Source organism: Phalacrocorax aristotelis, chromosome 4, assembly GCF_949628215.1.
Source record: "Phalacrocorax aristotelis chromosome 4, bGulAri2.1, whole genome shotgun sequence".
NCBI classification, from domain to species: Eukaryota; Metazoa; Chordata; class Aves; order Suliformes; family Phalacrocoracidae; genus Phalacrocorax; species Phalacrocorax aristotelis.
This window is the reverse complement of record NC_134279.1, coordinates 36,148,382-36,160,442: the sequence shown is the minus strand read 5'-3', so window position 1 is coordinate 36,160,442 and position 12,061 is coordinate 36,148,382. Positions and strand designations below refer to the sequence as shown.

The 12,061-nt window shown below is 37.8% G+C and overlaps 1 protein-coding gene across 1 annotated transcript in view; it reads right to left on the bottom strand.

Annotated features, from left to right (window-relative positions):
- Window positions 1-12,061, bottom strand: part of LOC142056347 (uncharacterized) — a 65,987-nt gene that overhangs the window by 17,769 nt on the left and 36,157 nt on the right. The window contains exons 14-15 of the mRNA XM_075090984.1: window positions 1,150-1,189; window positions 583-634 (exon numbers count right to left, since the gene is read on the bottom strand). Coding sequence (XP_074947085.1) covers window positions 583-634; window positions 1,150-1,189 — 92 coding nt within the window. The remainder of the gene's footprint in view (window positions 1-582; window positions 635-1,149; window positions 1,190-12,061) is intronic.

Here is a 12,061-nt window from a genome sequence, read left to right as displayed (position 1 = left end):
GGTAAGAGCAGAAATTACTACTCCCATTTTTATAGACAGGGCATTTGAAAGGAAAAGGCCCAACTCTCTGTTAAGGTAAAATCTGTATGAATCAGAGGAAATTCACTGATTTTAATAGTTGTTTCCAGTAGTCTATACAAAAAAGTAGATAACCACCCCATTCCCGTTTACCCACCCCAAAAGTCAGATGTGTCCAGGTTCACAAGATTAATGTCCAACTGTCTGAACACCCAATCACCTTCTCTTTAAAGAGGGACCATTAACTTTCAAAAACCACATAATTTTCACGAGCACTCTTTGCAAATGCAGCAAAACCAATTCAAATCCTAGGAACATGAAAAGTTCAGTTTAGATGAAAGATACTCCAAAATTCGCAGCAATTAAAATGTAAGGTTGGCAAGTTTGACTGTTGTAAAACATTCTGTGTGAACAACACTAGTCTCTGTGAAAATATTTTTTTAATCAAAGTTACCAAAATACTCTGCAGTTTTAGGACTCAAAGTCACTGAAAAATGCCAGAGTCAGCAGAATTTTTCAAATTACTTCAAAGAGTCAGAGCAGACTTTAAGCAGTAAGTCTTACCTGAACATTGCTTTTGGGATAATAGAAGAAAAATGGCTTCAAAACTGGAGATCTAGACACACAAAACAAGAAGACCAGAAATTAATGAAAACATCCCATCATACATCTTTAGAGTACTCATATTACAGGCAAACACTTGGGAAAGTAAGAACTATTTAGCCACGATTAGCGATGGTTTTCCAAACAATTTTGGAGTGCAGAAATTCCTTAAATTTCATTATTAGAAAAGTAAGATTTTGTTAAAAAATACAGAAACACACAACACCCCACCCCTCCTCCCAAAAAAACCACACACACACAAAAAAAACCTACAAGAAAATTTTGCAGGGGAGTAGGCAAAATAGCAAAAATATTTTCTATTTCTATATTCAATAATTCAATAAAGAGTTTTACCATTTGCATATGTATCTTGTAGCACTCACTATTAGCTCTTATCAAGCATAGTGTGCAACGCAAAGACTTCAGTTGCTTCTGTGGTTGCTTTTCCAAGGTGGGGAAGCTTGTGATGGTGAGTGGCAGAAACACCACCGTCACATGTTACAAGTTAATGATCAGAAGTTAACTTACACTCTGGGGCGCCCTCCAACAATTGCAGTGAGGCCAGGTGCTGGAGGGGGAAATTAAATTCACAAAAGAACTGTTAAAGCCATATTCAACACACTAGAGCTCATACCTTACCACAACTTGAATCATTCCTATAATGCAGACTTAATAAGTATTATTAAGGATAATAAGGTTCTTAATAAGGTTCTGTGACTTAAAAAAAAGAATTTGTTTCAAAATGTGCAAAACAAACTGCTTTGGAAGAAGAACCTAAAGATTATTTTGTATACCAATAGTATCCAGGCAATACATTTGACAGAAAAAGAACTTAGCTTTGGGTTTTTTGTTGCTGTTGTTTTATTTACTTTTAAAGAGAGCAAAGAAACAATTCCGATCTGAACCATGGTTTGTTTTAATACTTGTTTAATATGACTTTTTCTTATTAGATTAACTGTTTCAGATTAACTTCCATCTTCCTCTTTAGCATTATCACTGGCTAACTTCACTTTTTTTAAGGTGCTGGGTACTGCAAATCCCATTCTCTTTGATACATAGATAATTTAGGGGCATAAGTCACTAGCATGATCCTAGATTTGCAGTAAGTCAGCACTGTGATTAGACTCTTGTTTATTCTCAATATCAGGTTGCCAGGCTTTACGACCATTAAACCCACCTACTCAGCTCAGTATTTCTGAAAGAAACAGTTCTGCTCTCTCCATCCTCAGCACAGCTTCCTTCTGGCATGGATAGTATGCATACAGGATACATCAGAGCTCCATACTGCATTGCAGGGGAAAGAAACTCTGAAGTGTATACATTAGATCAGTCTAAGAATTAAGTTTATTAAGCAGTCCCTTAGAAAAAAATGCTGTGGAAAGGTGCCCACATGGTATATTTACCCACATTAATCCTTGCTAAAATGGGTTTCATGCTTCCTCCAGCTGTTAATTCTGTTTGTACTCCAAACAGACTAAAAGCCACGTAACCTTGCCGTTGTGGTACTAAGCTCACACTGATAACTTCTACTTCTCAGCAGCCTGTTTTAGCTTGGGTTCAGTGCCTTGGTAATGTGGACACACATCAGTGGCAGAAGAGATGGTACAACATAGCACAGATTAAATCTGAGTCTTGCCATATTCACATTCATGGGAAGTGATCTCTCTGGAATAGTGGTTAACAAGGTGTTTTAATGAAGTTTTCAAAGAGGGATGCTGTTATGTAGTCCTTGTATTGATCACACTGCTCTATAATTGGAGACATATTTGGAATCACAAAACTAAAATTCAGCGTATATGTGAATGACCGATTCAGAGATGGTAATTATAGTAACTAAACCTAAAGTTATGGAAGAGGTCTTTTGCCTAAGGCTAGTCCATAATCACTCTGCCAGCTTGGCCAGGGTGCTACTACAGTACTCGCACATTATAACTAGTTCACAAGATAAACAGACTTCACTGGCTACATTTTTAGCCAGAGGCTGGAAAAAAACCAAACCAACCAACCAACCAACTTCAAAACACAGCAACCTTTAGAAGGTGCTACAGTTAGAACAAATGGAAGGGATTAAGGGTGTTAGTATTAACTCCCCCTTCCTCCCCCACCCCCACCCCCACCCCCCCCACCCCCCCAAAAAAAAAAGCGCCTATGATGTTTTTTAGTACAGGAAAAAAAGAAACCCTTCAACAACAACAAAAGCCATTAATACCCACCTCCCTACCCATTAAGTTCTGCTGCAAAAAATGCGGTAGTGGATAGAATGTGAAAGAATCCATTAGTCTTACACAATTTTAAATGATCTAGTGAAGATTCAGCCCTATGCATATTACCCGTGGACTCTTTCAAGCAGAAAACTGCCATTCAACATTAACTACAGTTATTTTACTGAATTACATGTCTAGTTTCTTTATTTAGGTTGTTGGAGAGGAGGCTGGATATGGTAAGGTCATGTTGAAAATATAGGATCATAAAGTTAATTTTAAATTATCTGTGGATTGTCAGTCCCATGGCTTGCTTCCTGCTAGGCAGCTGAACTGCTCATTAAGGATACCAGATTTTGCTCTGACATCAATTTCAACTTCCTGAAAGCTCTCAAAGAAAGCTCTTCACTTGCCTGCTCTCACACAATGGAACTTGGCTCCTACAACAAAGCAGTCCTTTAAACACTGACAAGAAAACAATCCACCTAAGAACAACCGCTGCTCATACCTTGAGGCTACAATAACCTTCTACTGGTGCTTACTATTGCTAGCCTTGCGAAGTTCTCCAGCATAAGCTACTGTAACGGCAGATCTGTCTCTGGAGATAGTACAGCCCACCCCTGCACATAAATGCAACTGCAGAGCAAAGCTACACCAATATCCCAGTTGCAATGTTATTAATTTCTATCTTACAATTATTCAGTCCTTTGTTTATATTAACATAGGTAAGATGGGAGCACCTGTGAGTATAATTTAATTTTAACTATACGCAATTCCTATTTAGTCTTCAGGCAGAGAAGATAAAGCAAATCTTAAACTGATTCTTGATTACAATCAGTGATTTGTTATTTGTGTAAACAGCACTAGAGCACAACACCTCACTTCAACCCAGGGCTCAGATCCCCATTACACTTCTCCAGTAAAACAAAGCTGGCAATGGAAGGCGAAGCACAACCAGGTAAGAGTGGGCTGTTAAATTAACTGCAATCAACTTAGATCAACTGTTGTCCCAAGACATCATCTTTAAAAAGATCTATTCATGCTGTGCTTTATGCATACTTTACATTGCGTGCTTAAATATCTGCACAGATGCTCTCCCTCCTTCCTTTCTGGAAGAGACTTATAATTATCTACAATGACATGAATAATTTGTCATACTTGTAGAGAGTACCAATCAGGCTGCAGTTATCAAGTTGCTAAGATTATCAGCTAAATTGAAGCTGTTGATGTCCTTTCCCAGAAACTTTACACGATCACTTTTTGCTGTCAGAGCTCCGTTCATTAGTTCCTCAAGGCAGATAAAGTATCACTAAGCACAGCGTCATCCTATCTGCCACCAGTCGCCCTCTTGAACAAGTTGCTTCACTTCAAGTTGACGAACAACTCACCACCACTATCTGCCTGCTCTTGTGCTCAGAATGGCACAAAACTGATGCACTGCAAGATGATCTGAATGCCTTTAAGTTGGAGACCTTCCTTTTAATCTATTTATATTCTGTTCATGTTCATCTACAGGTACAGGATTTGTCTGGCGTAATGATCACACTAAGTATCATCATTTTTATTTTGCTTCAAGAGTATATGATCCAAAAGCCCACCACTTCTGAGATTGTTTTCCCTCTCAGTGTCTGAGGACCTAACCTGATAACTACAAATTCTCCAGGTGGCCTTGTATTTAAAAGAAAGGAATCAGTACTGGGGATTACACCACTTGAATTCCACTAATTTCATTAACTCCCAAATATATGGCATGATTAGAGAAATGGCAGGTACCAAGCCCACTAAATTTACTTCTTTCTAGGTGACTAAGCACTGGTATAGGACCCTTCCTTTGGATTCTGTGCTTAAAGGTTTGAATCTACACTGAATCCACAAAATAAAGAATCAATTATTTAGCAAGTGCTGCTCTGGTTAATCTGCACCACTCTTCATGCAGTCTTAACCCTTCTTTTCGTTTTATGACTCTTCCCTCTAGCCTACTTTCAATCTTACCCATTTTCAGCCCTATTACCTTATGAAAAACAAACTATCATCCTCTGTGTGTACATGGATATATATTTTCATCTGCCAGGTTTTCTCCTTTGTGCTCATCATTCCTCCAGCACACCTGCAAGATCCCAGAGTTTGGGTCCAATGACAAATTTCCCCCAAATCTGAAGGATGGAGAGGAAATCTCAAGAATATCAAAGCATGCTAACACCCCACGACCATCGCCCCCTCCATATGATTTGGCAGCCATGTGGTGACAGATATGCATGTAGATAATACAAGATGAAGTCCACTCAAGATATACTCTTCGATACAGCAGTTCAACCATTTCTGATCCTCCATGTGTTTTCACTCTCCAGCTGCCTGTCAATCTTTTTTATTTTCTTACTCTACAAAACTCATCCAAGAATAGGCTTGCAAATACCAATACTTTTAAAGGTCATGTATGATATGCTGGAAAAGACAGCAAGTTTCTGATAAATTTCCTCAGTAGTGGTAGCAGGCAAACAAAAGAGCACTGGGAAAACCACTGTTACTCTGTCGGGGCTATCACAGCTTCCCCCCCGCCCCATCCTTTGTCACTCACAGTTCTCCCCCACACCAGTTCTGATGTTCACACAAGCATTTCAGGGAGTGGATCCACTGAAAACCAGCTTTGGCAAAAAAAATTTGCTTAAAATCAGCCCAAACAAGCACCTATTTCAATATGCAGAACCACCATGTTCTAATACATTATAATCTATGCCATAGATATGGCACCCTGCAAAACATCCCATGGCAGGAAAAGCTCTGGTTGGAACCCACGAGCAACCTATGAGACGCAAATTTCCAGCAAAACAAGCTTCATTTCTTCCAGCTCTCGTCATTCCCCACTGGATTTTCTGATGGTGGGAGAGCCTTATGTTTTGCCCCCTTAATAGTTCCTCCATCTTATTCAAATCCTACTTTAATGGCCAGACCCGATTTTGGCTTCTCACTTCTTGTTCTTTAATCTACTTCTGTCAAAAAAAAAGTATTTCTGTACAAACCTGTAAATTTTCAACAGAATAAAACATTACTCAACATATGAAAGAAAGATACAAAATGCTTCATGCAGTCTAACAAAATGTTTTGGAGGAAAAAAGCATGAAAATGCTCTGATTACTGGAAATCTAAAAAGCTTTAAGTGCTTTAAATTCAACAGGTGACACTATTTTTTTGGAATCTTCACTGGGGTTCTAAAATTCAATGCCTTTTGCTCACCAACTTCCAGTTTTTGACCCTAAGTGGTTTGTCTCTTATACTTCTGGTGACTGAATTAGCTAAACCAAAAGGTTATTAATTTATTTACCACATATTCTAAGGAATGATATATATGATATATTTCTATGTAAAAAACAGACAAAGAAGCCTACTTCTCAAGCATTAAGTGATCGAACTAGACAAATCTGAAATCCAAGGTTTTATACTCAACAGTTCTTACAGTATAGTTGAGTAGAAGTACAAAATACATGCAGCCTTTGTTTACAGGAGTCAATTATATGATCTTAATTATTCTATCTATGTCCTCTGAATACAGCAGATAAACTATCTTCTACAATATTATTCTCAAAAAATGGGGACTGCAGTAAACTGTTAGAACGAGGACATTTCTGGAAGTATCTTCCAACACGCTTAGGAGATCAGTCATAATATTTACATATACTCAAGAACTTTACAATCTCAAGTTGTATTAACCAGCTGTCATCTTAGTGTCAAACTCCGGTCATTTTAATGTGAAATAAGGGTCAGCACATGATTTCAGCTATTAGTAAAACATTTCTTAGCTACTGAACCCCTATTAAACTACAAATGCCAGTTTCCCACAGCAAGGCTCGAGCCTCTTCTACACTATATTTTATTCAGAATAAAATATCTGAATTAAAGAAGAAAAAATCCACACACTACATCAACACAAACTATTTAAATGCTAAGCATATGGCTGACCAGACCGTGTATAATGAAGACATTTTCACCAAGTAGTACAAACCTGATCTGTGCTAGCTTTTATGAAGTGAGGGTGAATTTCTATAGACTGGGCAATGCAGAACTGCACTGAACTCCCACAGGCTACTACAGACTTAAAAATCTGAGTCTGTGTGTCTAGGATTCTTCTCTGTCAAGTATAGAAAAGCTCACTTGATAGAACAGGAAAGTAGTTGTGAAGACCCTGCTATTAAGACTGAACATTACATACACATTTAAAGTTTTTATTTTTTTCAGGAGACAATACATGCATAAATCCAAACTTGCTAGTTGCTGTTAAAAAAACTGGCTATTACAAACTTTCAAAGTACTGAGGAATAAATAGCATACTTTTACCATTTGAAAGTTTAACAAACTCAGGTGTTAACCGTTAAAAAAAAGATAAAAAGATTGGATTAGGCATGTTTGGCCTTTTTCTTTATTTTTTTAATAGCTTGTGTCCCTTTAAACCCTTCAGAAAAGCAAAATTCAAATGAAAACTGAGTATGTGTTTGAACTTGCAAACTAAATACCATGCTCAACAGAAGTTTACAGTAAAAGCCTTCCATACCAAACAGAAAATAAACAACAAATCACTCTATAATGTATGGCATGTCTATATACAGTAACTTCAAATTCTTCTCCAGGCTTAAGAATCTGATCTGCAGTTTTAATAATACTTCAGAAAATTTCTCTGCAAGTACACTCATGTGCCCCACTGGTCTTCAACAAAACTGATGGGAATTCAAAAAAGTATTAGGAAAAAAAAAGTTAGAAGTTAGGGAATAGCTATGAAAAGCTCAGTCTTTCACTTTTGATTAGGAAAGGTTTTTAAGAGATGCCACCTTCTCTAACTTCTCTCTTGCAGGTCTCACTCTGTCTATATTGAAGAGTGAAAACACATGCATGGTTCAGCCTGTTCCAACATATAGTAGCATTCCTTTATCTTTTCTTCCTGACACAGAGGATGAGATTTCATAAGAAACAGGAAATTTCAAATCAGCAAAACACCTTGAGGTGGTTGTCTTTCTACTGATTATCAGAAGTAAAGATCTACGGTAAATGAGGTGCGGGGGGATCCAGCACTCCCAAATTGATCAGAAGTTATACAGTGCTCTCCTTCTATGAGGCCTAAGTTTTATTATCATTTACATATACAAATACACAAAATCGTTTTGAAATAATCGAAGCTGCAAACTGAGACAAAAATTAAGAAATAATGCCATTAAGACTTTAAACTTATGGGAAGAGCTAAAAAGCACATCTCTGACACTCAAGACTTAACTTCCTAAGTTTTAAGTCTCTGCTGTGAAGCATTAGGAAGATAACTCCTAAAAAAAAAATAATGTTGAAACATGCTTTTTAATAAGAGGAAGAAAAGAATTTATTTTCGTCTTACTGTTGTTCCCTGTAGTGTCTGAAAAGCTGTAACTGAAACCTCCCTCAGAAAGTTTATCAGGCAAATAGCTCAAAAAATTTTGACTCAAGTCATTTAAGTTTAGCCTAAGTGAAAGCCACCAAAACTAGGCTTTTAGTACTGGCTATTAAAGAAATTAATACCTCTTTTACATACAATTTATAATTCTCATATTATGATACTATTACCAAAATAAAACTGCCTACCAAAGCTAGCAGAGACCTCCACAAGTAGCAACTAGCAGGCTGAAACAACCTGACGAAACACCAGAAGTGACTGTGCTCCTGGATTTCATTTCAAAAGATGTAGCTGATAAACACAGGTAAATCTAATAGCCTAGGCTCAATGCTGCCTCCCACTCAGATATGAGAGTACTGGAAATTCCCACAGACTAGAGCAGGAGCTCATTGGACTCCCCGCCCTTAATCTGAACCATCAGATCTCCTTTCTCTATCCTCCTTCTCCCCTACTCCCCCCATTTCTAAATTTTAGCCAGCCTGGTCCCCATAAATATGCTAGGGAGTTCCTCTCTAGAGCTAAAGATTCCTGGATGAAAATTGCTATATATGAAAATTATTATCTGTACCACTCTCCACACATCACAGAGTAAAAAACACCAAAATGCCGGTCTGGTACAGACCAAATAAGTGTTGTTTCTTAAAAGTCACTCTCAAAACGTCCAAAAAAATAATGGAATGAAGTGCTCCTGTTCAGGTGACATCACCCTACAAGTCAACAACTCCTCCCTTCTCCTTGCTGATGGTTATGAAAGATTTATAGTTTGTTCCTGCTTTTCCTTAGTTTTTCATTAAAAGAGTATACAAAAAAAAGACAGAAGAGTTATTTGCAATCATTCTTATAGTCACTACTTCTCCTGGAAGAGAACTAACACAGGGGAGCTGGAGGGGCATGACGAAGCTGGCAATTCTTGAAATGCAGGACTTTGCTGCTTAAAGGGTGCCTGTGTTTTCACAAAGAAAAGGCACACATGCTTAAAACCTCACTTGGTGTGCATCCGTCCCCACAGCTGCCACCACTTCGGCAGAACAAAGCCACACAAGGTTACATCACACACAGACCCATGTGGGATGTGAGAAAGAGCTATTTCACTCAATGCTCAGGAAGTGGTGCAGCACTATACAAAAAGGGACCTCAGGGGCTCACTGCATGGGATATTCGAGTTCTGGGTTCTTCTCTGCCTGTAAGAGTGACCAAACTCCCATGGAGCACGCTCTGCCTCTCACTGAAGCTGTTACGCTTTGGAGAACAGTAATAATTTTCGAAATCGGCCTGTGATACAGAGGTGGAGGAAAAAGCCGATGGCAAAGGGGGTGGGAAATTAACATCAGGTCCTGTTGCTAGGGAATTCACCTAGGACAACAACCACCATCTTAGTTCTGGCTTCTGTTCCCCAGATCACTTATACATCGATCCGACAAGAGTTTTAATTTAACTATGGAGCTATTTTAAGACAATTAAGCAGTGGGCATTCCTTGTTCTGCTCTTCACAGCAAGTTCTGGCAGCCTACACCACTGTCAGAAACTAAGCATCATTAAGCTGGTTCAGTTATTAGTACACTGCTAATTATTGTTTGGCACTATTGCACATTTTTTTTTTCTAAGTCTCACTGAAGAAAATAAGAAAAGAAAGACTCTTCATAACCACTGCCTTAAAAGTATTCCACATCAACAAGCAGCCTACCAAGCATTTCAATCCCAAATCTGACCCTTCTCTACATACACAGAATTTATCTGTGCAGGTAACATGGGAATCTACCAGGCAACAGCAACTGAAAGAGGTGACTGTATGAAGCAGTCTCAATATATCTTCAAGAAATTTAAACAACAACAACAACAAAAAAAGACTATTCATGGGGTTGTTCAAGCACTTTGAAGCATGTCAGTAAACAGTTCTGATACCCTCTGATACTAGTAATTTACATTATGTAGGCCAAAACCATTGTTGCAGTCCTGTACCTGGCAAGCAGAAGTGCTATTTATCACCAGATGCCCCAGATGATTCCAGAAATATGCTCTTTCCCATTGCTGCTCATTAGCAGCAGTTCTATGAATTGAAACAGATAATTTTTTTTTTTTTTGAGAAAAAATGCTACAGGATGTACTAAAAAGTTTAAGCTGTTCTTTTAGGAGACAAAACCAGCACCCCTACCATCATTCACACAGACTGCCTAACCTGATTCTACACAGGAACGCATCTGTTTCGTCACGAAGAGCCCAGATAACATGAAATGAAAGCTTGCCAGCCACCTTAAGACACAGATGTTCACATATTCTGGTACCTCAATTACAATACTGGACATACTTCACCTAGCCCAGGAAGTGCAGATTGACTTTTTTCATTCTGGAAAGAACAGTGGTGAAAGGGGAAAACTGAAACCTTAATAAACCTAGCACTTTCAGACTTCAAACAAGGCTTACATACGCAGCAGTTGCTTTATGAAAGAGGCACAGCTTAAGAATTTGGAGAGACAAGTACATGTAAGATCTGAAGCTAATGGACAAATAAGTAAAAATTTTAAAATCCACCCGGCTTTCCTTTGTTCAGAAAGATACTTGCTAGAGGACTGTCTATGCACATACAAAATAAGGAATAAGTATAGAACGTTACTTTCAGCTATGTTTCATAGTATACTTGAATAATGAAAAAGGAGAGGCTACTTCAACTATGAGTCCTTAACTAGTTATAGAAATAGTATCTTGGTCCACTGAAAATACCATCTTTCATTCATTAGAAAAAACAGTCTCTAGAAGCAACTTACATCTATGCTAAATGCTGACCTACTAACCAGCCTTCAGAATTGCCACATCTTTAAAAATTATCTCAATGAATATTCCCGATTAGTTCTACATGATCATATTCTATCTTGTAAAGAGAGAAAAAAAACATGTACTCTATAAACATCTTTAAAAAAACCCAACCAACCAACCAAAAACCCAAAACAAAACACCCCAAACCCAAAACAAACCGCCACAAAACCCCCAAAGCAGCCCACCCTGCAATAACTGTATCTCTGCTACCACTGTAAGGACTACAACAAACACAGAATGTGCATGTACACTTCCACACAATTTTGAATTAACTGCTAGGCCACACCTAACCACCCCTCCATTCATCAGGACTCTAGATCTGCTATGCAAGTTGCAAGATTCAGGTTCAGCTCATGTAACTTAATTTTGAGGATCTATGTAAATCCTCAATATATTCTTCCGTAAGATATGTAGAAACCATTGCAAAAACATCTGAGCTCTAGTCCTCAAAATAAGCTGTTCAAATTTGAAATGGATAATAAAAGTAGCATGAGTATCCATAATGTAAGCAGCAAATCACAACATATTAATGTGCTGCTTACAACCGAGATGGATACAGTGGTGACACAAGTGACCTGGAAGGAGAATAGAAGGAAAAATAAAAATAAAGAAGAGTTTGCTCAAAATAATCAAACAGTAAATCCTCCTAGAAAGTGAAGAGAATCTAATGACATTTACAAAGAACAAATGTAAAGATTTTTTTTGAACAAACCTTTGGTAAAAAATAGAAGCTTTGATCATTTCACATTAGGTGACCTTTATGCAAATACTTAAAATATATACTCATAACTAAGATGGACTTAATTAAGTCCCAGTATTTTGACTTTACCTCACAAGTCAATTAAAAAAATACATCTTGCAATAGTTGCGGTACACCACAAATTCATACAAAATCAAATGTTCAATACAGATTAATTTGCGGTTAGACTTAACGGTGCAGGATCAAAATTTAAGTTCAATAGTTAATACGCACTGCGAATAAAGAATTAGATGCAGGTCATTAGCATTCTCACTGCAGTAT